Source organism: the organism of the source record quoted next, unplaced genomic scaffold (genome assembly GCF_019419815.1).
Source record: "Pyrus x bretschneideri cultivar Hongxiangsu unplaced genomic scaffold, Pyrus_bretschneideri_v1 Contig74, whole genome shotgun sequence".
NCBI lineage: Eukaryota > Viridiplantae > Streptophyta > Magnoliopsida > Rosales > Rosaceae > Pyrus > Pyrus x bretschneideri.
This window is the reverse complement of record NW_025999814.1, coordinates 1173820-1200772: the sequence shown is the minus strand read 5'-3', so window position 1 is coordinate 1200772 and position 26953 is coordinate 1173820. Positions and strand designations below refer to the sequence as shown.

Here is a 26953-nt window from a genome sequence, read left to right as displayed (position 1 = left end):
ACAACATTGATTCGTATATGAAATCGTATTAAAATCCTACTTCTCTTTCACTTTTATATTTCTCAAGATCAAGTTGCACGTTTATTCATGCACCGAAACACAAAAATTCTCTCTTCTTCAATATCGCTGGTACGAAAGAACAAAAAAATTATAGAATTATCATAAAAACTAGTAATGCGGATCACTACAAAACTTGCTCCAAAGTCTAGAATAAAAAACAAAAATAATAATAACAACCAGCGTTATAGTCACGCGGCAATACTTTTGGATTAGGATTGATAATTCAAAATTTATGATAATTATAATTTGACCCCGCAAAACTCAAATAATTGAAATATAAATATATATATAAAAACTGCCCACTCGGTCACAAGTTGTCCCTACTCGCTCCGTCTCCTCCCATCGCTTTGTTTTGCAGCAGTCCCTTCTAACAAATTTCACAGTCGAGTCTCCTCTGCGGCGTGGCGTTCAGGTGCGACGGCGATGGATCCAGACGCACTTTCCAAGGCCTTCGTTGAGCACTACTACACGTTGTTCGACGCCAACCGCGCGGCCTTGGCGAATCTGTACCAGGAAAGCTCGATGTTGACCTTCGAAGGTCAGAAGATCCAAGGGTCACAAAACATCGTGGCCAAGCTCACCAGCCTCCCTTTCCAGCAGTGTCAGCACAGCATCACCACCGTCGATTGCCAGCCCTCTGGCCCCGTCGGCGGCATGCTCGTCTTCGTCAGCGGCAATCTGCAGCTCTCCGGTGAACAGCACGCTCTCAAGTTCAGCCAGGTATAATATTGCTTACCTCGTCTTTGTTTAAATCTTTTGCGGCGATTTTAGGGTTTTAGATGTGACTCATTTGCTGATCTGCTGCTAAACCGGCGTGCGATTGGTGGTTGTTGTGACGATTTGATTGTCGTTGCGTTTCTGCTGTTGCTATAAGTAGGATTATGAGTTTTCTTGGGTATGATTTTAGTGATTTTAGCCTCTGTGATCGAGGTTTAGTTCCCGATCTACTCGAAACTCGAGTATGCAAATCCGATATTGGAACTGCAATCATTGATTGACTGTATTTGGTATGATTTACCAGGTGTTTGTCTGTATGTGATTTGATTTGTGGACCTTATGATTAGATGCATGCGTTTTTAGCTTGTGTGATTGCAATTTCATTCGGATTCATCATTCACCCGTGTGTGCTTATGCAGGTTTCACTCACTCAGCGGATTACTCGCGGAGACGGACATTTGTAGCTTTGAATATTCTGATTTTGTTTCTTTTATATTTGAGTTTGATTGGAGCTCACATGTTTCAATGCTGTGGATTTTGTGCTCGTTTGGTGTTTCTTTTTATTTATACACATCAATTGAAGATTCTTAGTCGATTTAACGATGCCTTTTGTTGTTAATTAGATATTGGCTTCTTCTTATGTTGAACCGTGTGCATAAAAGTACTGTTTTCTCTATGTTGCAAAGGAATTCTCTATTGAATTCTCAGTTTTACTAAATAGTTGTTTCATTTTCCTGTGGCCTAAATTATGGCATATAGGTCCACGAAATTCGTCGTCTTCTAGTTTCACGTCATAGAAAGTTTTACGTTGTTGTTATGTATTTTTGATTTCATTGATTGGTATTTATTGTTTGGAATTCTATTTATGTCTATCCGTTATCTCTCTTGACTCTAATTGCTTTGTAGGTATTATGAAGGGTTTTGTATCACCTTTTGCTTAATGGCCACCCGTTTTACAGGGATCTTGGACAACGTGTAGTGATTAACGATTTGAAACTGCTTGATTTGCTATTCTTGTCAAGAAAGTTAACTGATAGATAAAAACTCGGCAAACCTAAGTATGCTAATTATATTGGTTCCCTTGGTTTTCTGCTTCCGTCATGATGTGTGATGCACTGACTGAGTGACAGTTCGTGATTGTTGTTGGTATATATGCATTTCTTTGGCATGTGACTGTGGCTACTTTTTGCTTGCACTCAGCCATCAAACACATGATAGAATTCCAGCATTAGTTTTATCGCCCTCCCCTCCCTCCTGCTTTGGGATATGACATTGTGTGTTTTCAGGTGCCCCATAAGGGATAAGCGCTCCATTCTGCGTCTTGTTGTTGTCTTGCATCCCTGTTTATCATTATACCATGTTCTTTGCTCCCTGCTTCTTGTATTAACATTAAGAGCCATCTCATGGTGTTGTCATTATCGCTTTGCTTCATCAGGACCTCAACAGCTGTTCACTTATACATGAAAATTTTATGCGGATGTATGTGTTTCAGATAAATAATTCCAAGATTCCCGAAAAATTGTTCTTAAACCTGTTGCAAATGAGTGTTCTACTATGTTTACTTATTTTAAATAATAGGGTGCTGGCATGTGTCTTCCTTTATCGAATCCAATATGCATGTGATTTACCATTTACGCAGGATTGTGAACATCTTGAAATATTTATCTTTACATTGTAGTTTACTAGTTTTTGTTTCCATCTTCAGCTGGCTTCTACCTAATCATAGTTTTGTATTTCATTTCCAGATGTTCCATCTGATGCCGACTCAACAGGGAAGCTTCTACGTTCTCAATGACATTTTCCGGTTGAACTATGCGTGAAGATGAGATTACGAAACACATTTCTCTCTATTGCAGGTTGAACTTTCGGTCTTTGGGTTGGTGGTGTGTTTAGTGTTGTTGAATGTGGTTTTTTTCTCTAAATTTAGAGAAAATTTCAGAGATTATTATTGGTTAAATGGATGATGCTTACCTTGCTGGGTAATTGTCTAAATGAATACAGTTATTGGAGGTTTGAAGACTAATCCTCATATAAATTTTCTGTTTTGCTGTAATATCTAGTGATTGCTTGGTGGGAATTTGCTATCAAACCACATGTGCATGAACGGCTGATAGTAGTATCGATAACGCAGCTGTTTTCACTCAAATAAATTTTGCAACGGCAAGGGAGATTTTCTTTGGTTTTTTCTTTCTAGCTCTCTTTTCCAACAAGTTACGTTTAGTAGGAATGGCAAAAATTCTGGATAACTGACCAAAGTGCCTGGATTGGATTGGTTTGGCTGGTTTGTTTCAGTTTTCCCAACTGTGCAAGAGAAGTTCAATCGTGTCGTGCTGAATGTACACGCACATAATCGGCACCATTGTTCGGGAGAGTTGGGTCCCGGCCAGCGGCGTTCTTGCCTTATCGTTCATTTTCTTTATCAACCAAGATGTATTTCTGAAAAATGATTTGAAAACCATATGTGTCGAACTGATCAACAGTTATAGTGATAAGTAGCATCTTCACAGTGAACCATGAATTTTTTTAATTCATACGAATGACCAAACGGTCTCTGCATGAGGAGGTAAAGGATTTTCTTCCGCACTGCCTGCTGGGAAGGATGAAAGTTCCATCTAAACATCCCCTTGTCAAGAAAAAAGAAGAGAACCTATTATTGCAGTGTTGGGCCGTGTCTTCTTTTGTTGGCATATTCATCTTTATGCTTGTAATCTCTGTTTCCATATGCTAATCATACTTGTTTTTACGGTTTTCGTTTTCAGATTTTCGACGTGATGCCGATGGCAGACGGAAGCTCCGGCGTTATAATGACATTTTCCGGTTGAACTACAGAGAAAGACAAGATTATCACTCACATTTCAACAAAGGGTGGTATTATGTGCCACACTTGAACAAAATTTCCAAGTGATCCCATCCTTTGGATAACTTTCAATTATCTATTTAATCAACCAATCTTACGGTCCATCGACAATATCCATCAAGACAATCCCAAACATACTCATATGTTATGTTCGGTAATACACAAGTTGACGCATATACTGAAGTGACTTATAAAATCACCGCAAGAAGGAAAAAAAACTAAAAAGAGACAAACATTAATAATAATATTCACAGTTTTGTTGAAAAATTCAATGCTTTTCACTTAGACTAATATCTGGCAAGGGGAACTCAGGTATTTGGAGTGAAGGAAGAGAAGGAGACTCACCCCGGTGGCGCTCTTCCGAGTCCTTCCCGTTCCCCGTCAGCATCCCTCCGATGCATCGAAAGGGGTGTCTGAATCCCTCGTTGAGTTTCCAAAGGAAAGTCGCCTCAGAGGCTTGCCAGGCGACAGTGAGCACAATCATGATAGAAAGCAGCCAGTGAGTGATGCTGTTCTGTTTCTTCACCTTGTTTACTTCTCTCACAATTTTTTCCGTATCAATTTCAGCCCCACCGCCATCTGCTTTGCCACAACTCTCATTTTCCGGCTTCAATTCGCCGTCTTTAGAGGACGTTTCCTCTTCCGTTTTGGTTGAAGTTTCCGAGTTCCGAAGCTCGCCATTGCCTTTTAATGATTCCAACTGTCAATAGAAATGAGACTGAATTGAAATACCTCAAAATATTCATCATGCAACCTATCGTAACGAAAATCGACAAAAATTTGAAGTATTTTGGAGTCTCAATGGCAATTCGTTAATATGTTTATGCATTTGAGGCGCGCAAATGACACGATGATATGTGTAAGTTTGGCTTTAAATAATTGTATCATGATATCATCTGGCGTGGTAATATTGTAACGTGTCATGAAAGTTACTCCCTTATCAGAAAAGAAACGATACGAGGGGAAATAGATAGAGAACTAGTTGAGATGGCCGGTGATCTGACCTGGGAGAGCAATCGGTGGAGGAGGAGGCGGTCCTCATCTTTATCACCATCATCGTCATCACCACCACCTTGGGAAACGCCCTCGCCGGCGGAGGATTTACTGTTTTTCCTCTCCTCTAAGAGCCTCTTGATTGCCTCATTTATCAGCTCCATGTTCTCATCTTTCGAATCCATAGGTTACGTTGTAATATCTCACCTGGAGAGAGAGATGAGAGAGAGATGAGAGAGAGAAAACTCAAAGTCTCGAACCCTTTTCGTTAATTCTAGATTCCACCCGCAGCGCACTAAGGCGCCTCACGGAAGCCACGCGACAAAGCGTCAGCCGCTGGGTCCAGCGCTCGCCACTTGATACGAGCCCCACGACTCTCTTCTTCGATCAAGGTTGGCCATTTTTTTCCTAACTATATTAAATCAAACGGCCGAAATTGAATAGGAGTAAATTTGACGGTAAAATAAAAATGGGTAAATTACATTTTATCTTTTAGTTTGGGATTGATTTTAATTTCTTATAACATCTTTAAAACATTTTAATTTCATACATTAACTTATCATTTTAGGATTTGAATCCTCGCCGGATCCCTCTCTAGGAATTAACGCACGTGGACCGTTGATAAAAAATCGTGTGACCACAATTTTTGCCTTTTTTATATTTTTTACTTAAAACGAGGTTACTTTACTTTTAAAAATATAAAAAATATTTAATTGTGACCGCACGATTTTTGATCAACTGGTGCACGTGTGTTAATCCTTAGGATCCAAATCCATCATTTTATTTCAATTTTATATGTCTGTTAGAAAATTCATTAAGTGGTGACTGCCAAATTTGTGCGCAAAAAAAATATTTTTTTATACTTTTAGAATATTATAATAATTTACCCTATTAAAAAAATAAATAAAACATAACACAAACCCAGAAAACCCATCCCCCCGACCACCTCCCTTCCCCAACCTAAACCCCCCATCCCACCACCCCCCCACCTCCCCCGAGAAGACGTACGACAGCACGACGACAGGGCCCGCGTGATTTTTGACCTCCAGTCCGGTGAGCATGAATATTCCCGCACCGATGACAACGCCAAGTCCAAACCAAATGAGGTCCCATCAGTTGAGCGTCTTCTTAATCTCGTTATGACTTCGCGCCTCATCTCCACCAGCTTCGTGCTGTCTGCCGACCGAGTCAGGACCTGATCCAAGAACCAGCCCGGCGTCTGCCTTAGCGTACTGACGTAATTACTGCAGCTTTGGAACGACTCCTCGAAAAAAAAATCGTCCCTTCAGTACGTGCAGTCCTCTCCGCTATATCCCCTCATCGTCTCCTCCGCCGCGCGCCACCATCTGTAAAAATTCAAACTCGCGTGGGGGACTTGCGAGAGAGGTGGGGATGGGGTGGGGTGGGTTGCGGGGGAGGTGGAGGTGGGGGTGAGGTGGGATGGGGGGTTGGGGTTGTAGGGAAGGGAAGGGATGTGGGTCGGGAGGGGGGATGGGTTTTCTAGGTTTGTGTTTTGTTTTGGTTTTTTATTTTTATATAGGATAAATTATTATAATATTTTAAATACATAAAAAATTATTTTTTTTACCACGTGGTACAAATTTGATAGCCATGTCAGCACCATATCATCACTTAACGGATTTTCTAACAGATGTATGAAATTGAAATAAAATGATAAGTCAATATATGAAATTAAAATGTTTTAAAGATGTTGTAAGGAATTGAAATCGACTTCAAATCTGAAAGGGTAAAATGTAATTTACCCAATAAAAATTAATGATCCAAAATTAAATCTAACAGCTAAACCAATTAAATAAAATATTTAAATCAATTTTTATCCAAAAAATCTATAAATACTTATGTATAGTTGAAACTAACAAATGAGTTGAACCCAATTTTCATTTTCATGACTTTAATGTTTTATGCGGTGCATATGTGCGTGAAATTGTGTTTAAGAATGATTTATGCTGTGTAATTTTTTATTGTTTTTTAAAATTTAAATATTTATAAATTAAAAAGTTCATAAAATATAAATAATGAAAATCTACGTAAAATTTATTTTTAAAAAATTTACTGAGAAGTAAATTAGACTAAAGCACTCTGTAACAACTTGGGATTTAACAATTTCTAAATTATGGCTTAAATTTCTCTGGATTAAATTTTTAAGCTTTAATCTACATCATTGCGCAAGGTCTTAAACCTCATAGTAAAAAATGCTCACAACTATGCACACGTGTCACGATAGTATTGTTTAGGTATTTGGCTCGAGTGACTATAGGCTAACAGTTTAACATCGAATTATTCCGACGCATGTAAGTTTTCCTCTCAAGAGAGAGGAGCGTAGGCCGAATCAACAACTGACAAATGTCGGTCGGAGCATTTACATCAACAACATATATTTCAAAACATATGCTCATGATTCATCAAACAAACATCCCTTTACATAACCCAGGTCAGATCGGATCATCATGTACAAACTCAGAAGTCAGAACCCATAAAACGTCTACCATTTATCAGCAAGATTTTCATCAACCAAATAAAGTTACTTAAGTTGGAATCATCAGATACTGCTTGCTTCTATGTGAATAGGTACATATCAGTGTCGTCTACGTTCAAGTTATTGCCACCGGAATTTGGTGCATCTGCTTCAGCACCTTCGCCGCTAGTGCCTCCTAGTTCAGCCTGCAAGTGAAACATATGTTCTTCTGCGATTAGCTAAATTCAAGTCCACGGAATGTTCCCTCACCAACGATTTGTTGCTTGTTTTCTTACCTTAGCTTGATGGTGCCGTGTCAGCATACGATGATATTGCTGGCGTGCCTCTGGAGACTCGACCATGGACAGCACACGCGAGACAGCCTCGTCAACGGCTACATTGACTTTCTGTTTGCGGAACACCTTGAGAATATCTTCATCTTCACTGTCTCTCGACTTTGTCTCCTGCCGAAAGCCACGCAAACCAACTCCTTTCCTTCGCCACCTAAGTACAACCTTGTCCAAAATTCCAACAGCCCAGCAAATTACCTTGTAGTGCTTCCTCACCTGATAACCTCGCACATACGCCTGCCAAGAGAAAAAAGTAATTCATTTTACTAACTAGAAAAACATCAACATTCTGAACTTATATGCGTGTGTTGCATTTCGTTAAAATGAAAAAGGTAAAAAAGACGACGACTTCTTTTGCATATGAATTGTATTCCTGAGTCCAAAAGGTGAGGTACCTGTATCTTCACGACTTTCTGGCGGAGAGTGAGGAAATCTTTTCGGCTTTTGTACCCTCGATATTTCTTTTGAATAGATATTGCAGCTGAATTGTAATCACGCGGATTGCGAAAGGTTAGCTTTGACAACGCTGAAAGCCCTTGAATGTCATCTGAACTGATACCATAGTCATCTATACTAACACCAGCTTCTTTATGTTGCCGTTTTCTGAAAGAATGCGCCCGGAAAGCAGACTGTATGCGTGCTGCAGCCTGAGCTGCATTCCGGACTGCAGCCAAGGTGTTTTTAAGTGACACCTGATCCTCACTGCCCTCAAGGCTTCTATTTGAGATGCTGTTTACTGTTAATTCTGCTTCAAACTCAGCTGAACCTTTGGAAAATTCACTTTCTTCCAGCATAAGGGATGACAGATGGCTAGTCAGTGACAGCTCTGAAAGATAACCTGCAAGTCCCTTATGCCCATTGGTTGCTGCAATAGATGCCGCAGTTTTGCCAACTGGATCTTGGGAACTGGGATCTGTCACCGCTCCAGCTGATGCACCAGAAGCTAAAAGTACGGCAGCCATCTTTTCCCTGTTAAGAATAAGAAAGTTTCAATGATCCACAACAAGAGCTAGCCTCTATGAGATTAGACAAATCCAAAAGTTAAGCTTAGTAATCAACCTTAATCTTAAACAAAAACAAATCCAAACTAATAATACCGATGACAACCCATGTGCATCACCCCTTTGCTAACACTCAGAGAAAAGGAAAGTTTCATTACCTTCCAAAACGAGCAGTCCAATGTAGAGCAGTCCATCCATTTATGTCGCGGAAGTTTATATTGACTCCACAATTTAGTATCGGGTTTAAGGCCCATGCAAACCCCAAACCAGCAACCATGTGTATTATCACTTGCTCTTTCTTGGACAAGGAACAACCATTCTGGTCAAATTCATGGGATCTGGAAGAAAGCCATTGCTGCAACTTGTCTTTCAGTAGCTCTTCCAGAAGCCAATATATGGTACTAGATGAACTTCCACTGCCGAGTAACAAGGCTTCAATGATACTACTCCATGAATCATCATCAGCTTTCAATTTCCTCAGGGACTCAGATCCGACACTTTCCCTTTTCTGTATTGATGAATCATCCATGAGCAACTGAACAAATCTGACTAGTAATAACAGCTCTTCAGCACTCTTAGCAGCTTCTTGTGGAGGTGAATTATTGTGAGTACAGCTACTGCTCTTAACTCGATAATCAAATTCCCTGACTTCACTGCAAGACACCCGATTTCCAGCAGTAATGCAGACAGTCACCTTCCTAGGAAGGTGAGGAGGAGCTTCACAACGGATTACACCTTCCTGAATGATCTGAGCAGGGACTTCGATATCACCAAACATACAAGTCCATGCAGATTCTGATGGATCACACAGAAAAGATCCAATAATGACGACCTGCATCTAGCAAAGTTGGTTTTAAGTAATTTGAAAAGAAATAAAACATCCAAAGGAGAATGTATGATGTTAGAACTTTGTTATAAAATAGAAAACTGAAACCTAGTGGGTTATGCACTGTTGGAAACTTAGCACCATAACAACTGAACAAAACAAAGATCACAGTGACTGGCTGTTTAGATGGGATGCATTTAAAATCCAAATTAACAGTATACGAACTCTTTATTTTCTTTGGAAAATGTAAGATTAAAATGTCAAGTTAAGTTTATAGAGTTGAGGATATTTGGTGTTTGAAAGGGCTTTCATAGACACTTGTATTGATAACTTGGATAATGGGTCATCGAGTTCTGGGCCTATACTCAAACTTTAGTTTTGAAGCATTAGATGCACCTGGTAGAAAGTATTTGCTAGCTGGTATGACAAAACCGAGAACAATCATACCTTTGTAGCTTCAGTGGCATAACCCCACTCTGGAGATATTTCCCGAATAGTGAACTTTTGATTTTGTGCAACAGTCAAACTGATATCAGAATCAAGAGATCCTATCTGGCCTTGCTCAAATAACTGTGTATAATAGTCTGGATGTGTTCCAGACACAAAATCATACGGATACAGCTTGGATCTGTCAACTTCTAGAGGCAGTGGCAAAGAATCTGGTTACATGTGAAGCTTGTTAGAGTCTGAAAAATACTCAATACGCGCTAAATGAAGTGTTAAAGCAATTTTCATAACGAGAAAAGGATATCATACCATCGTCAACAATATTTTCATTGGAATTTAGCCATTGATGATGCTCCTGCACTGCAGTTGGTCCACTCCTCAAGGAAGACAGCGAGTTTTCCTGTTTCGATTGGGAAAAAAACAATGAATTGATGGCTCAGTAGCTTAAAGGTACAACTAACATAAAAAGGTCATTGCCATCTTAGACAAAAGGGACCAGTGTATGCATAAAAGACAATCAAAGTGGCCAAAAGCTATCAGCAAATTCATCCGAGCAAAGGTGTAATAACAGTGGGCAGTAAAAAAGGTTTTAGCAACACTCACATTGCTGTCCAATGTATATAAAGATTTCTCCTCCGACTTGAGGACTGATGAATTCTTCCGTGGATCCAGAAACTCTTTCCAAGTAGCAGATTCTTTGTTTCCATCTCTGAATTCATGGTCAATGATTTTACAGTTCTCACCACTATAGTCTGCATTACCTTGCATCTGAGCAGGTTCACTGTAGAACTGATCGTGCACAACATATCTGGGTTCATTGAAGGCAGCAAACTGATCCTTATTGGTGATATCAGTATAATCCAGGATATCTGAAGTATTTGGATTGTCGTCCATAAATCCTTCAAAGCTGTCCTCATTTAAGCTTAACTGCTCTTCAAGCTGTCGCAAAGCTTGATTAACATCAAACTTAGTCGAACTATCCAACTCCCCCATTCCATATAAATTTTCTAGGTTCCCCCTTCGATTTTTGTTGACTATATCTGAACTAACTTCTAGTGAACCTGGACTGGATAGATTCTGATTAGGTTCATGTAAATCACTAACTGTGGGAGTAGTATTAGAGCTTGGACTGTGGCTAAAGGAAGAAGATACTGGTGATTGTACGAAAGATCCAGTACTCGGATTGCCCTGAAATGCATCATTGTATAAAAAATTAACACAACCCGGTGGGAAAGGGGTGGTGAGGAGAGGGAGAGAGAGCGAATTCATGTGAAAAGGAGTAGTGAGATATGCCTGGTTTATAATCAGGTTCTGAAGACTCACCTCATTAGTTTCTCTATAATGCACAAGTACAATATGCTCATATGCCCTGCCAAAGAAATTCTAATTTGTGAAATATATCTCTTCAGGGAAATGCACTCGACAATAATTGCAAGGGTACTCACGGATCTAGCATCCAATAGCTACGTCTTTGAAAACTTGGGTTGTCCTCTCCATGTGCGTAATAACAATTTAACGTTTCAACATTTCCAACCTATGCATACAAAACTTGGTTACTCAAGCTGAAATATAGGACTACACTGGCCTCAGTAGTACAAACAACATTAGCTTAGTGCAACAATACAAACAGAGCAAAATTAAGCACGAAGTTTTGCAGACTAGAAAACTATTTCCATCGGAACGCTGAACCATCCAAAGATTTCAAACAGATAAAGTTTATCATTTTATAAATACCCGAGAAAACAAATAACTGTCATGTGTTATAAGGACAGACCTTTTCACAAAAGAAAGCTTCAATGTAACTGAATAGATTGCTTTAACGAACCTTAAGTCGCTCATGTGCTTCACCTACGGTTCTTCCATCCTTCTTTTTACGCCAATTGTGCCCGTCTCTACGAAAGAAACGAAGGATCCTCTTGTTAAAAAGGAATAAAGATCCACCTGTCGCAAAATCCAAAAGAAAAAGACGTAAGAATAAATGGGATTCCAAATCTAGTGGAAGCAACAATGCCAATAAGCCATGACATTACAATACAATAAGAAGAGCAAACAGGAGACATACTACTAGGCTGTTGCGGGGGTTGGGGTGCGATCTTGTACTTTTCATGGTTCTGCAATATGAAGAGCACTTCAGCTGGCTTCAGCCAACGGGTTTGCGCTTCTTGAAACAGATCATTTATGTTATATCCTGAGACATCAAATGACATAGAAAATATCAAACAGTTTTCAATTGACAAGACAAATACAAATTTGAGATCACTGATATTGTTATGAAATTGTTGTTTGCAGCAGGAAAGACTTAAAATTGTTATAAAATAGATTAACAAATCAGAGATAAATCAATCACGGTCGCATAACGTTGGAATTACTTCATGCAGGGAGAAATTCACCAACAAAAAGTTCAAATTTTGATGCATAAGAAAACTTTAAACAAACTGCAAGCAGAACCAAATGTCCCTGATTAGAACCCAAATAAACACGAAGGGGATCAGAAAATTTTCGATCTTTTACATGATCTAGCATTTTCGTACTCAAAATTCGATAAAAATTATAAAAATTGTAGTTTAGTTTTTTGTTTCTGGGTATTTGCGAACAAGCTCAGTGGCCTACGTACCTGATTGCATCGTGCTCAGCTACCGAAAAATAAAAAATTGACTAACTGCAGAGAAAGCGGTTTACTTGCGGGCATTTGAACCGGAGGCGGTCGACGGAGCAAATTCGAGAGCCGAAGTTTGGAGGCGGAGAGACCGGAATCTCGGTCGTGAACCGGATCTCAGGTGAGCAGAGTACCGTTGGCCTTGTAGAAAATAACCGACAGAGAGCACGACCAAAGACTTCGAGGTCTTCAAAAAAAAATAAAAGAAAAGACTTCGAGGAGGTCGATAGAGAGGACAAAGGGTTGCAAGTCAACCGTAAGCAGGAGCGAATTATCTCCTGCGCCCGGTGGCTAGGAAGCGTCGCGTCCCGATGGGCTGGCGCAAGATTGGCAATGATTGATTGATTGATGCAAAGTTGGAAGCTTCACGGTACGCTCATGAGTGCTGAGGTCTGCACCGGCCGCGAAGCAGAGGAAGAAAATACGGGTCGGTGGAGGCGCCAAACGTTCTAGCTGCCCGGAGGGTATTGTGGTCATTTTGAAGCCTGCAATTTTAGCTGACCACAATATTGTTTAAATAATAATAAAATAGAAAACGTGGGACAGGTGCCGAGTGCCGTTAGATTCCTTGTTTGGATGGAAATATCCAAGATCCGATATCCCCACAGCCACAGAATCACAGATGCAACCCAGAGCTACAGGAATACATGCAACAGTATTAAGATGAAGTTTAAAACTCGATTGTTATTCAATGCTACGGTCTGGTAGTATTTATTTTTACTAAAAAGTAAGAGGTTTTAGGTTCGAATCTCGTGAATGGCGAATTCGATATCAAATTAAGTTATCCATTGTGTTGTTTAACCGAACTTCCCCTCCCTCTTAGTTAAAAATAGCGATGTATTACACACAAAAAAAAAAAGAAGTTTATAACTCAATTTGAAGTGCTTTTAAAATGACACACTTGAAGTGTTTATTACAAGAAGTACCCACTTCATATACATTTGTAGCCCAAAAATAGTTTTCTTAAAAGCCTCTTGTCATTCTCAAAACACCTACAGACAAGCCTTGAGTCTTGTCATTCTCAAAACAGTTACAGACAAGCTTTTGTGACACGCCAAAAATGAGAAGCTGTTTAGGAAAATTCAATTATGCTACGTAATGTTTGGGTGTAAACATAACCATCCCTTATCCAAAGGCTAAAAACGTGGAAAGGCCCAAAAAGGGACTCTTGGCGATTAGCCCAGTAATAATCAACCCCAACTTCCAATGATGAAAATTGGACTTGGCCGTATGAATTTGGTCCATGTCTTCCCAATGCAATAAGAAAACATAAATACAAAAACGAATCTCTCAGCTGATTAGGAACATTTATGAATAAATTGTATAAAACTATCTTAATTATGGATCGCACTATAATCTTGTACCTCATGTTTTAAACATTACAATATCATACCTTATCTTATAAATTTGTTGCAATGTCAAACCTTCGTAAAATTTTCTGTCAATTTAATTGTTAAGTGATGATATGACAAGCGTGTGGCCCACTCTCTGAATTAAAAATTAGTTAAATATTAATAAATGTTTTTTTTTTGTCTACACAAAATTAAAATTAATTAAACAAAAAGAAACTCTCTCCCTCTCGTTCTGGTTACGATTGGGCACCATCAGATCCTGCAGCCCAAACCCATCCCAAGGACAAATCCATGGACGGCAAACCCATATTCCAGTTTTGGAGCTGCGGGTCGGGTCGAGCTGGTAGAGAACGAGATGGGAGACAGAGCTGCCATTGTGGGCATCCCATCCCGTTCACATTTCTGGCAGAGAACGAGGTTGTCGATAGAGCAACGGACAACGACGACCTTGGAGACACAATATTAAGAGATCTGAGAGCTCACATGCTTCGAAAGAACAAGTTAGGGGAGTGCACGTGTTGGTCGCTGAACAAGCAAAGCTTGGCGGAGTCTGCTCGACGGTAGAGAACTGACGGTTGGTTGCTACAAAAATTGCAGGCACCCCTCTACACCTCCAGATTTGGGGGTCACCATTTTCAAATCCCTAATTTCCTATCTACCGGTATTAAACTACCCCAAATTTTGTAGAAAATTCAGGGCCTGTGTTGATATCCCATTTGAAATTTTTTATCATTTCTCAAAACATTTCTTGAAAAAAATTTCTTTAAGACTCAAAAACTTGATTGGTTTGCTATGTAAAAATTTTAAATCTTACGAATTAAACTAGACAAAGAGATCTAAAAAGAGGAGATCGTAGGAGAGGGAGAAAAAGGAGAAATTAGGGTCGGGTTCTCTAGACGGTGGTGGGGGTGCAAACAACCAAAGTTTAATTTTTTAGAGCTTGTTTGATATCCTACTTAAGTTTAACTTTTTTAACTAAAAAACACTTTTTGAGTTTTAGACGTTGAATTCTTGTTGGGTATGACTCTTTTTTAAAATTGGATTCAAAAACTAACTTAAAAAATAAGCTATTTCTTAAAAACACTAAAAGTGAGTTTTTAGAGTTTTTTTCTACTTTCTCCTCAACATCTTTTTATTGCTCTCTCCTAACCCTTTCTTTTTTCTCTCTTGACCCTCTCTTTCCTCTCTCCCCACGTCACACCCTGTCTTCTCTCTCTCTCTCCTCAGCCTTTGTCTCATCACTCTCTCTTTCTTCTCACTCCTCACCTTCTCACCGTATTTTTTTACTCTCTCCCTCACCTCCTCGCCCTCTCCCTGCCTTTCTCTCTCCTCGCCAACTATTTCTTCTCTCCTCCAATTTCTAATCAAGGTAGTTTTAAGAGAGTTTTAACGAAAGACTCCTGGTACTGTTCACTTTAATAAAAAATGACATTTTACTCTAAAAAGTCACTCCTGTTACTATTCATTTACAAAACATTTTTGTACTTTTGATTAAGGTTTTCAATCTCTTTTCATTAGTTTTCCTTATTTTGAATTCAAACTAAAAAAAATTATTTTTAAAATCTCAACCAAACATAGGTTTTTGAAATTTTGAGATTTAAAAGAAAACTGTTTTTAAGTGATGTTATTTGAAAATTATTTTTAGGAACAATAAAAGTTTTTGGCTAGGATACCAAAAGGGCCCTTAATTTTTTTTTTTTTTTTTTTTTTTTTTTTGGTTTTTCAGATTTCTTTTTAAATTTGTTCTTAATTCTACTTGTCAATCAATGGGATGGCCCACGTGGTTAATAAAGTCAGCTTGGAATTCTAGTTGGGCAAGAAGTAGCCACATGTTTGATACGATAACATTTAATAGAAAAGCTGACAGAGGTATGACAGTGAAACAAATTCATAAAATGAGGTATGATATTGCAATGTTTAAAATAAGAAGTATGAAATTGTGGCGTGACTCATATTTAGATAGTTTTGTGTAATTAATGCATAAATTACATAATAAACAGAAACGAATGACATTCAAGATTCCGTATTCGAATTCCTCTTAATGTAGGTGAATTTAGTGTAGATCTCATTCGGCAAATTGGGTTTATATACCATTTGTTGGCATATTTGGTACAATCATTCGTGACGTTCGCCATTTTCCTATTTCATTAATGAATATGCTCTTCAACCGCATCCTTTTATCGCACAACCATATATTTTAGATCTAAACTCTTCATTTATCATATTTAAATACAAGACTTTTTGCAAGTGAGAAAAATATCATTAAACTGTAATTCTAAGTGACTATTCAAGCTCATCTTTAGAAACGCAAATTTCACAACATATGGATTGCTTTTTGTTGGTTACTCTGCAATCATTTTGTGTGCGCGATAACGGATTGTGACGGACTTCTCTTTCAACCTTTAATGTTGATCATTTTAGTTTTGATTGTAGCCGTGGTTTTGTGTTATATTTTGTTTTCTTAGGAGGGGAAATGAAATAGGAGGCCATAGTATAATCGAATATTTAAAACAACTAACTCTACTCTACACTTCACAATAAACTAATTAGCAAGCTTAATTAGTATATATTTTAATATTTTTCAGGCCGTAGTACATTTTGTAGCCGTGGTTTTGTGTTGTCACTCTACTCTAAGGAGGGAAATTAGCTAGGTTAAGCAAATAGATATTAAAATTATCATATACGGGAATCGAATTTAAAATATCTGATTTACTACTTATTTGTGATGTAAATGACTTGAAATTCATATGACAATGCAGCACTCCATGTCTCAAGTCCCTCCTCTAATATCGCTACACACACACGTATGTGTGTGTGTGTGTAAAGTCAAGACCCTAGCGCCACTCCCTCTCTCCCAAAGTCAAGATCTCCCAAACCCAATTTTACATTCAGCAGCGGGCCCTTTCTCTTGGGTGGAGTCGATGGCAACCCAATCTCCTTCTAATCCCATTCTTCTTTTTCCTTAACCTCCATCTTCTTCCTTTTATTTTTCTTTGGCCCTTGATTTCTGGTAGTTTTGCTCTGAACTTGTCTCAGTGTTTTTGAGTTTTGCCTCAATTTCCTTGAGTTTTGTCTCAATTGTTGACAAACCTTGTCACAAATCAAAGTTTCATGCCTTTTTCTTTCCAAATTGTTGTTCTTAGCTGCGAGCTATTGCCCACCTGGTTCGGCTTTTTAGCTCCTTGAATTCCTCCTCCATGGACTTCGGTTGGAGCCGTGCCTTGGGTTTCAGTAGCTGCTAAAGTGCAATTTGCACCATTTTGTAGGATTATGGGAGCGCTTTTTAGAGCAAGTGGCTTGTCCATCCTTATTTTCTGTTCATCCTTTCGGTTTGTTAGCTCTTCTTCCTGCCTTTCTGGTGTCGGCAGCTTGGCGATGGTGGTGTGACTATTTTGGTGGAGGAGACTGGTTCTCGTTTCCCAATCTAGGGTTTTCGACTCAGGCAATGTTATGAGCTCACTTTTGGGGCTTATTTTCTTATTTTACTTTTGTAATGAGCTGCACTCTTACTTTAGTGTTGTGGATTGTTTTCAGGCTTGTCTCACTTTTTATTGGTGTGTTTTATTTTTAATGAAATAAGTTGGTGGACAAAATATATACATAAGTATTTGTGATGGGCCATCATGAAGATTAATGTTAGGGTAATTCTAGGGAAACAAAATTTTGAAAACTAAAGGACATGGAAGTTGATGATTGGTTTATTACTTAAGCGTTGATAAACGTGTTTATTCATATTGGTGACACATCATTTAATTTGTAAATTTAGTCTCCAGGATTTAGTCTCCCTAGCATTACCCTGGAGACTAAATTTAGAAACTAAATATTGTAAACTAAATGACATAGAAGTTAATGATTTGATTATTATTTAAGCGTTAATAAATGCGCTTATTTCTATTAGTGACATATTATTTAATTAGTTTGCAATTTTGTATCTAAATTTAGTCTTATTAGCATTACCCTAAATTAATGAGAAAGAAGCCTAACAAGCAACCTCTGGCTCTTATTCGTTGTCACATGCAAGCAAAAACACAGAGAGAGATCTTAATGGGACGGCGGGAGTGAATCCAAGTGACTTGTTTCCCCAACCCTCCGCCCCACAAACTCTCCTCTCTCCCTTTATCGTGTTTCAGTCAGTCAGTCAGTCAGTGTTTCCTTCCCATCAAAGTCTTCTCGATATATATATACAACCCCAAATCCAGTCCTACCATAACTCTCACTGGAGCATTACTATTATTATTACCAACCGATACTTCCTCGATTCCTTATTCCGCATGCAAATGATCTTTGCGAGAACTCTAAATCAGTAGTACAAATACAGTGAGCTTAAGGATGTTGGATTGGGGCCCGGTTTGCGTGGCAGTGGTGCTGTTCGTTTTGTTATCTCCGGGCTTACTGTTCCAGCTGCCCGGCCGCCATCGCTGTGTGGAGTTTGGCAGCTTCCACACAAGTGGTGCAGCCATCATGGTTCACTCCCTCCTCTACTTTGGTCTCATTTGCGTCTTCTTGTTGGCCATCAAGGTCCATTTTTATCTCGGTTAACTAAAACTCTTGTGTTGCTCCACCTCCTGCGTTACTGATTGAGGTAAAAAGGGACACCATTAGTGAACAATATGTGATCAACTTTTGTTTCATCAATATTATTGTTGCTTCATTTGAAACCTTCGATTACAATGTTATCGGATTATCTAGTAATAATAAGTTTGGACTTGATTATAATTTAATTGATGTTGGTTTGTATTATTTTTGTTGTGTTTTTGGTTGTGAAATTAAAATAATGGTAACGGGTGATATTAGGGATACTACATTTAAATCATTTCTCTAATGAAGTAGGGGTTCAAAATACAAGTAGGTCTCACCTCTATTAGATAGATGGTTTAAATGTGGTCTCCCTAACGTTTTTCAATTGTAAAATATTGGACGGTTGAAGTTTTAATTTCGATGTGCCTGTTTCATACTTTTATTTCTGATTGACTTAGCTCTCTCTCACTAGAGAGATTTTTCAATACCAGAACACGGGACAGTACGTGTCACATCCCGGCCCGGGCGGGACGACTTCCCGGGCCCGCTCCACCACCGTAGCACGATATTGTCCGCTTTGGGCTTACCATTCCCTCACGGTTTTGTTTTTGGGAACTCACGAGCAACTTCTCAGTGGGTCACCCATCATGGGATTGCTCTAACCCCCTTCTCGCTTAACTTCGGAGTTCCTACGGAACCCGAAGCCAGTGAGCTCCCAAAAGGCCTCGTGCTAGGTAGGGATGAGAATATACATTTAAGGATCACTCCCTTGGGCGATGTGGGATGTCACAATCCACCCCCCTTAGGGGCCCGACGTCCTCGTCGGCACACCACGACCAGGGTTAGGCTCTGATACCAAATTGTCACATCCCGGCCCGGGCGGGACGACTTCCCGGGCCCGCTCCACCACCGTAGCACGATATTGTCCGCTTTGGGCTTACCATTCCCTCACGGTTTTGTTTTTGGGAACTCACGAGCAACTTCCCAGTGGGTCACCCATCATGGGATTGCTCTAGCCCCCTTCTCGCTTAACTTCGGAGTTCCTACGGAACCCGAAGCCAGTGAGCTCCCAAAAGGCCTCGTGCTAGGTAGGGATGAAAATATACATTTAAGGATCACTCCCCTGGGCGATGTGGGATGTCACAGTACGCCATATGTTATTATGTAAGTTGAGGAAAAAAAATTTTATTAAATATCCTTCACTTGTATAATAACATATAACGTAGACAAACCGAAAAATCTTTCTCATTCATGGTCATGAATAAAGCAGCCTTAAACGAAATAGTGGATGTGGTCCATGTAATACTGCAACCGGCCAGCTGATACTTCCATCAACTGCAAGTATATATAGCAGCACAACGGATGTTTAGTAAGAAGAATATAAGGTCAATGTGAATGCTGAGGGCCGAAGTAGAATTTTTTCACTTATTTGGATGGACAGAATTAATCTGAACTAAGGAATACAAGCTGAAAATACTAATCTACGGTCAATGTGGTTTTAATTAAAACGAGCGGGTCTCAATTGTTTTATAATAGCCTTAAGTTTCATCGCTTATAGCAAACGTTTCCCAAAAATAGGCTTTATGACTTCTTTTGTTCATTTTGTTGGTATTTTTCTAAATTAAACCCCTGTGGTGAAAATGCAATTGGTTTTATTACATTTTGTGGAACTAATTAAAGGTGTAATCAAAACGAAGTTCCGTCAGACAGAGCATATGTGTAATGACCTGTTGGTTTTGAACATATAAGACTTAGATATATGTTCATCATATAGTATGGACGCATGGGTCACAATGGTCCGTTGCAAAACATATTAAACTTGAATTGACTATGGTGTCATCGTCCATCAAGATTAAAAAGGAGTAAGCAGAATGAGCATTAAATAACAGCTGTTTAAAGGGTTTCCCTCATGACGTTGCTGCTTTTCCATGCGTCTAATTAGCATCCTCCACAAGGCACCGACCATTCTAATCCAAATACGATGATAAACAATAAACAAGTTATAATAAAAAGTAGGGCTCTTATTAAACATTTTCATATATATATATATATATATATATATATATAAGGAGGTGGCAGAAGATTTCTTGATCCACAATCAACACTGATGCTCCTCCTTTTCAACATTGATTCCTTTCTTCCGTTGCTTAGTTACTAACACTCTTTGATTCTCTTCTTCTTCTTCTTCCCTTTTATACCACACAGGTGAACTCTTTGTGACGGTCTCCACTTAGACACAAACAAGTAAAAAAACAGCAGGAAGATCATCTCAGATATCGTGAAGAATGGCGGATTGGGGGCCCGTGGTGATAGCGGTGGTGCTGTTCGTGCTGCTGAGTCCGGGGCTGCTGTTCCAACTGCCGGGGAAGGGCAGGGTGGTGGAGTTTGGGAACATGCATACGAGCGGGATATCGATCCTCGTGCACACCATCATCTTCTTCGGCCTCCTCACCATCTTCCTCATCGCTATTGGTGTTCATATCTACACTGGATGACCATTACCTTAATTTCCTTTTTAGAGATTTGCTTATCATATCTTTTAATTTCAATATGCATGTTAGGCAATTTATTTGAAACCCTGTTCAGATTGTTTGTTTTGAATTTGAGCAGGACTGTTAGATTTTCTAAGTTTTTCCTTATGATCGATAAAAAAAATTGGTGAGGATGTGTTTCTTAACCTGGGGAAAGCATGTACTTCTCTCGACTTCTTTTTTATGTGTGGAGTTTCTTGTATTTTCCAATTTTCGTTCAACGTTATTGGTTTTTTACATTTAAAGAGTCATTCTTTGTTATTTATGAATTATAACATGATGACAAATATACAAAGTAACTCGTTAAAATCACAAAAGAAAATGTTTTGCTCATTTCTTAAACTGTAATTTTTAAAACTGTAGGCCCAAAAAAGAGATTATTTTTTATAGTTACATGACGAATGAATAAATAATCATTTATTTTTAAATTTGATATTAAAAATCAGAATTAATGTATGTATATGCTTCTAATGTTTTGCATTGATATCAAATTTAAAACTGAATGATTATAAATTCTTAATCACTATGTAATCAAGAAAACGAAATTATATTCCAGCGTGTGAAGCACTATTTGCCCCTTTCCCTGCTTGCTTTCAAGCTGAACTGAGTCGATTGACCCATGCCAATGAGATCTAGACAAAACCACCCCATTGCCGGTTTTAGAACACTTGGCAGTTTGATATCATTTTCCTTTGGGCTTTTGACATCTTCACAAGCTTCCTTCGTTGTAACTTGTACACTTGTATCGCTTCCATTTTAATGCACTCCTACTGACTTGTTCATTCAATCATTCGTTCAATCAATTTCTACTTGTGTGCATCTCCTCTCGTTCATCAACTTCATGGCCCCTTCACCGTTTTCCTCCTAATACCTGGGAGTATTTTAGACATTTCGAGTAACTGGAGATGAGAGAGATTTTCTCAAAAATTGACATAAAACGATCCTAAACCATACAAAACAAATATACCAAGCCTCTCGCTCCCACCGGGCAACTAATGGAAATAGACTAAACTACCGGACCAACTTAAAAAGAAAATAAATTGCAGCAGTCAACCTCTTTCAGTTTTTTAAAAAACTTACATGACACAAGTACATAATAACTATAACGTCCTGTAAAATTGATACAGTACCAAGTAAAAATAAATTTAGTACTACGTTGTATCATTGACACGAAACCTGCCTTTGCAACAATACACACGCCATTAAATTTCTCTCATCTACATTACCGAAAAGGCTAATAAAACGACAGCTGACCAAATAAATTCGTTATGGGAACGATTCGGTCCCCATCCCGTGCCTCCTTCATCTCCAACCGGATGGATTGCGTTGCGTACATTTAAGGCGATGCCCTTAAATTCCCCAAACACAATTGCCATCCCTCCCCTGCCCCCCACAAAGTCACAACCAAGAAGCAACCTTGTCGTTGACAAACCACTCCCATTGATCGACCAAAAATACAACGACAAAGCAGTCCCAACACGCAAATATGCACCCAAAAAGACAATGTGAAAGATCATCTGTTACTCCATTTCTTACTAAGAAAAACCAGAAAACGAATAGATGTGAGCTGAGCTATAAACTTTTACAGATTTGAGAACAAGAGATATATTGAGATGTATATGTACTGAAAAACAGAGAGATCAGAACAACGAAGAGGCTAAGCGACTTCCCCCGCTGTCTCCTCCCAACTAGGAATTTCATTGGATGCAACTACTTAGAATTATCATCATCATCATCCTTCAACAATTCACTATTTTAGAAGCCATTTCCACATATGCAGTAGAGTATTAATAAAACATTTATCCACTGTTCATGCATCAATTACTTCAAGAAGCTCTCGATTTAATTTACGGCCTCAGCTGCCTATACAACATTCCCTTCCCTATATACAGCACCACTCTCACAAGAACATCATCTGTGCTGCTGCTCCGTCCTTCCGTACGACATTTCAACTCTCTTGAACCACCTCCTCCCTCTCCTTCACAACAGCTTCCATGCTGCACCAATAGAAAATTTATACAGAATTACTAACAATCTTCCAGAGAAGTACCAACCAAGGCAGCAGATAATATTTCCAGTTCATATAGAATGGACGGGGAAAGAGCAGGGACGATGACCCAAAAAACAAACAAATGTCAAACATGTAATCACAGGCCTTACCTTCCCAGAAAACCTCCTTAATTATCAAATATAAAATAAACCCAACTAAATATGCTTCATTTATCATTTTCTATATCTACATTCAATGTCAACAAGCCAAAACTCTTCGTGAACAGTTCTATCTTAAATTCTCTTCACGGCGTTTCTGATCCAGGAACAACAAGATTGTAGGACTACCAAATTAACAGATTGGAAATTTAGAAAACCTAAAGTATTCCTCGGATACCAATAGATAAAGCAACTCAATTTTCTTCACGGCGTTTTCATATTCAAAGATCATTTTTTGAATCAAAGAGGACAAACGAAATTTAGTAATTTTTCATCAATGATCGTTTACACAGAAGAGACGTTTTATATGGTGGATCAAGGTTGGAAATTTGACACAACCGCGACAGCAATCAAAGCGAAATTTGATATACAGATGAGGGGCCGAGGGTAAAGCCAAATACTAATGCATATGCAGAACACGGCTCCGTGCTCTAACAGACCAAATGGTTTGAGATTAAATTTCTACCTGGTTCTATAATCCTTCCCAAATCACGCGATAATCGAATTCCGACCAAAGTCATTACATTTTAACACCAAAATTAAATCAACACGTTTCCAAATATTACCCCCTTCTAGTTCTACATAAAGAATATATAATCTTCCAAATCAATATATTTAGCAGATGGAAACAAATGATAGCATACAAAACGAAAACCATACAAATTTGATACCAATATTTCAGACAACAACAAGAACAACAACGAGAGACATAAACCATGTAAAGGAAAACAGAAGCAGATTATTATTAATCCAACAAAAGACAAAAACAAACATTAAACGCTCAGAGCTAAAGTAAAAAAGGCATAAAATTTACCAGGAATGTCCTTCCGCGGCGTCGACGGGGCGGAAGCGTAGCAAAGAATCGACTTCCCCAAGACGGAGAGGCTCGACAGGATCCCCGCCACGTACAACACCATCACCAATCCCAGCACCCACGGCATCAATATGAACCCAATGAAGAAAGTCACCGTTCCGCACAGCATCAGAGCCATCGAAATCCCCAGCATCAACGACGCGAATCCCGCCGGCGAGATCTGCGCCATCGACGCCGCCGCCGGCCGCCTCAACGACGACGCAGACGTAGTCGGGGGCATCACCACCGTGGAGTTATCGGAGAATTGAATCGGCGTGGGAGGAGATCGGAGGAGGTTGAGAACAAGAGCCGACAGCTCGTAGAAAACCCTGGATTGCTGGTCTTGTTGCTGCTGCTGCTGCCTCCGCATCATCTTTCTATCTTATTTTCTCGGGAAAATTAGGAAAATTGAGGTCTGAGGTCAACAATTCTTAAGAACCCAAATTCCTGAGAAATCCAAATCGAAATTTCGGCGAAATTTTGCTATAATCGAGGCAATCGGATAAAGAAGTGGGATTGGATTGGAGAGGGTTCTTTGTCTTCTGGATTGAGGTGCTTTTGTAATAATTTAAAAACTTTTTAAGATCAGTTTAAGCCCTTTCGTTTGAACTATCCCTATTAAATCTTTACTCATGCCATTTTTCCAAATTCCTAAATTTATGCCAAATTAAAAGTAGTAGAAAAAGTGAAATAAAATGAAAAAAGTGTTTGCATTAACCGTATCTATGTCAAACTAGAAAAGTAGTTTTTTTTTTCGTGATATATTTTGTAGCAATTTTATCCATATTAATTGGTAGGTAAATTAGTTTGTTCCAATTATTTAAAAAAAAAAATACTACACCTATATTATATATTTTGAATCAAATAACATTCCTCTAACTTGTAGGTAAATTATTTTCTATGTATTGTTATATATGTTAGACACGTTTTGTTGTTGTATAAACATAAGTGGAACATAATATTGTTGATTTTATACATCAAACTGCATTTCTTTTGTTATAGGTAAATTATTTTCCATGTACAAGTACTTATGTTAGGCAAGTTTTGTTGTTGTTACATACAATATTTTGTATCATTGTAAAGAAAGATGTTACATTACACCCATGGTATAATTGTTGTAGGTAAATTATTGGAAATTAATTTGTAGTTAGGTAATGAACATTTTGCATCATTGGAAATGAACATTTCAAAGAGTAGGTAGGTAAATTAATTTGTTTTAATTATATAAAAAAAAATTACACTACACCTAGCTATATTTAATTTTTCCAATTATTGAAAAAATTTATACTACAAGCAACCAAATAACATTTCTCTCACTTGTAGGTAAATTAGTTTTCATGTATTGTTAGATATGTTAGGCACGTTTTATTGTTGTATAAACATGGGTGTAACATAGTATTTTTAATACTATACATCGAACTACATTTCTTCTTAATATAGGTAAATTATTTCTTCTTTTTAATATACATCGAACTACATTTCTTCTTAATATACATCGAATTACACCCATGGTATAATTGTTCGTAGGTAAATTAATGTGCATGTAGATAATGAAATACAATGTTCTAATATATTAATAAAAAAAGGATAAATTCAAAAGTATTCAAGAGTAGGGTGAAAAAACTGAATCGAATAGTTTTATGAAAATTCAATACCTTTCTAAAAAATTAATATGCAATAAATTTTTAACATTAATGTCGTTTTTTTTTCTTGTTGCAAAATCATTTACTATTTTCTTACAATTAATTGTCTACATCAAGTATGTAATAGGGTATTTTAGGCATGTGAAAAATGTAAAATGTGTGAATTAATACGAAGTTAATGAATTTGCTTATGTGGATCCTAGTCATTGGGTTTTCTTTGAGTAAAAAAGTTAGGTAGGGTTTTATATAAAGAAAATTGAGTTTGAAAGGCTAAAGTCATATTTTCACTAATTTAAAATCCAAGTGGTGAGTTTTGAGAGGCGGATGTTTGTTTCTTTCTTTCTTCTATCAAAATCTCTGAGATAGGAAGCCGGATTTTCTTTCCTCGCCCTTTCCCTTTTATTTCCTCGGAAAACCGGCTGTTTGGATTGGAAGAAAATAAGAGAGAGAAAAGAAAGAAAGAGAGAGAAAGTCAGCTTAATGCGGAGGCTATCCGGAAAAAGCAAAAAATAAAAATACAACGGAGGTCGTTTGGGATAGGGCGACACGTAAGCTGTGAGCACGTGGCGAATGCGATATGGATTGGAGTGGAGTAGCAGCCAGTGATGATGAGCGCGCGGGACCCAGGTGACGTGGGACCTTATCCTCTCCCGCAAACAACCGCCTTCGTATTTTACAGCTTACTCTTCTTTCGCTTGGGCAATTAGCTAGTTTATATTTTGTTCTTTACTTAATTACAACTTTTTATCGGTGGACAGTTTTGTTCTATTCCATTGGTTTGGAATTCCCTTAAAATAGAGGGAATTTTAATAAAAAATTCACGTTACTGTTTACCTTAACATCATATTTTTACACTAAAAAGTTTACTATTCACTTTACCTTTTATTTTGTCTTTATCATTAAAACTTAAAGTTTTCAAACCATTTTCATTAGTTTTCCTTGAAATTAAATTAGTTTACTTTAAATTTAATTAGAAATGTGTAATTTTGAAATTACGAGTGATTCATTTTATTTGCCTCGGACTTTATATGTATTGTAAATTTTAAAATATTTTTATAGGTGGGTAGTTTTGTTCTATTTTTACCAGTGAGCTTCCAAAAAGCATCGTGCTAGGTAGAGATGAGAATATACACATAAGGCCTAGAGGATCCACTCTCATGGGCGATGTGGGATCTAACAATCCACCCCCCTTAGAAGCCCGATGTCCTCGTCAGCACACATCCGGGCAGGATGTGACACTATTTGTTTAGAATTTTGTTAAAATTAAATTAATTTATTCTAAAATCTTAATTAGAAGTGGGTAATTTTGAAATTATAAATGATTCACTCTTTTGTACTTCTGGTTTTGTACATATAGATATTCAGCGCACTCATAATTTTAAATATTTCTTCAGTAAAAAATATTGTTACAGGTAATATTAAAATTGGATTAGTTGTGGAAGTTGGTTTGATGCGTAAATAAAAA

General features: G+C 38.2%; 6 protein-coding genes across 8 annotated transcripts; 3 read left to right on the top strand and 3 right to left on the bottom strand.

Moving 5' to 3' along the window:
* The first annotated feature begins 384 nt into the window (after positions 1–384).
* Positions 385–2830, top strand: LOC103961445 (nuclear transport factor 2B-like). The gene is made up of 2 exons (XM_009373989.3): positions 385–780; positions 2523–2830. Exons 1-2 carry the CDS (start codon positions 484–486, stop codon positions 2595–2597), a joined length of 372 nt encoding a protein of 123 aa, XP_009372264.1. The 5' UTR covers positions 385–483; the 3' UTR covers positions 2598–2830.
* LOC103961444 lies at positions 2679–5018 on the bottom strand. 2 transcript variants are annotated; one of them, XM_048574734.1, is made up of 3 exons: positions 4639–5018; positions 3980–4334; positions 2679–3600 (listed from the first exon to the last, which is right to left on the bottom strand). In XM_048574734.1, the coding sequence occupies exons 1-3, from the start codon at positions 4810–4812 to the stop codon at positions 3533–3535; spliced, it is 597 nt and encodes a 198-aa protein (XP_048430691.1). In that variant the 5' UTR covers positions 4813–5018; the 3' UTR covers positions 2679–3532. The 2 variants fall into 2 exon arrangements, with proteins under 2 accessions (XP_048430691.1, XP_009372263.1); XM_009373988.3 differs by lacking the exon at positions 2679–3600 and having other exon boundaries at positions 3761–4334; positions 4639–5017.
* A 2005-nt stretch (positions 5019–7023) lies between these two features.
* On the bottom strand, positions 7024–12798 carry LOC103961443 (calmodulin-binding transcription activator 4). Of its 2 annotated transcripts, none has more exons than XM_048574722.1 (12): positions 12342–12798; positions 11790–11915; positions 11553–11668; positions 11173–11261; positions 11051–11096; positions 10331–10915; positions 10037–10127; positions 9728–9939; positions 8613–9292; positions 7849–8422; positions 7400–7690; positions 7024–7309 (listed from the first exon to the last, which is right to left on the bottom strand). In XM_048574722.1, the coding sequence occupies exons 1-12, from the start codon at positions 12349–12351 to the stop codon at positions 7205–7207; spliced, it is 2925 nt and encodes a 974-aa protein (XP_048430679.1). In that variant the 5' UTR covers positions 12352–12798; the 3' UTR covers positions 7024–7204. The 2 variants fall into 2 exon arrangements, with proteins under 2 accessions (XP_048430679.1, XP_009372262.2); XM_009373987.3 differs by having other exon boundaries at positions 8613–9286.
* Positions 12799–17735: 4937 nt separating this feature from the next.
* Positions 17736–18323, top strand: LOC103961441. The gene has a single exon (XM_009373983.2). It carries the CDS (start codon positions 18065–18067, stop codon positions 18272–18274), a length of 210 nt encoding a protein of 69 aa, XP_009372258.1. The 5' UTR covers positions 17736–18064; the 3' UTR covers positions 18275–18323.
* A 2065-nt stretch (positions 18324–20388) lies between these two features.
* On the top strand, positions 20389–21571 carry LOC103961442. Its single transcript, XM_009373985.3, has one exon. The coding sequence runs from the start codon at positions 20539–20541 to the stop codon at positions 20746–20748; it is 210 nt and encodes a 69-aa protein (XP_009372260.1). The 5' UTR covers positions 20389–20538; the 3' UTR covers positions 20749–21571.
* Positions 21572–22373: 802 nt separating this feature from the next.
* On the bottom strand, positions 22374–24411 carry LOC103961440. Its single transcript, XM_009373982.3, has 2 exons — positions 23807–24411; positions 22374–22781 (listed from the first exon to the last, which is right to left on the bottom strand). Exons 1-2 carry the CDS (start codon positions 24216–24218, stop codon positions 22765–22767), a joined length of 429 nt encoding a protein of 142 aa, XP_009372257.2. The 5' UTR covers positions 24219–24411; the 3' UTR covers positions 22374–22764.
* Between the last annotated feature and the right edge of the window lie 2542 nt (positions 24412–26953).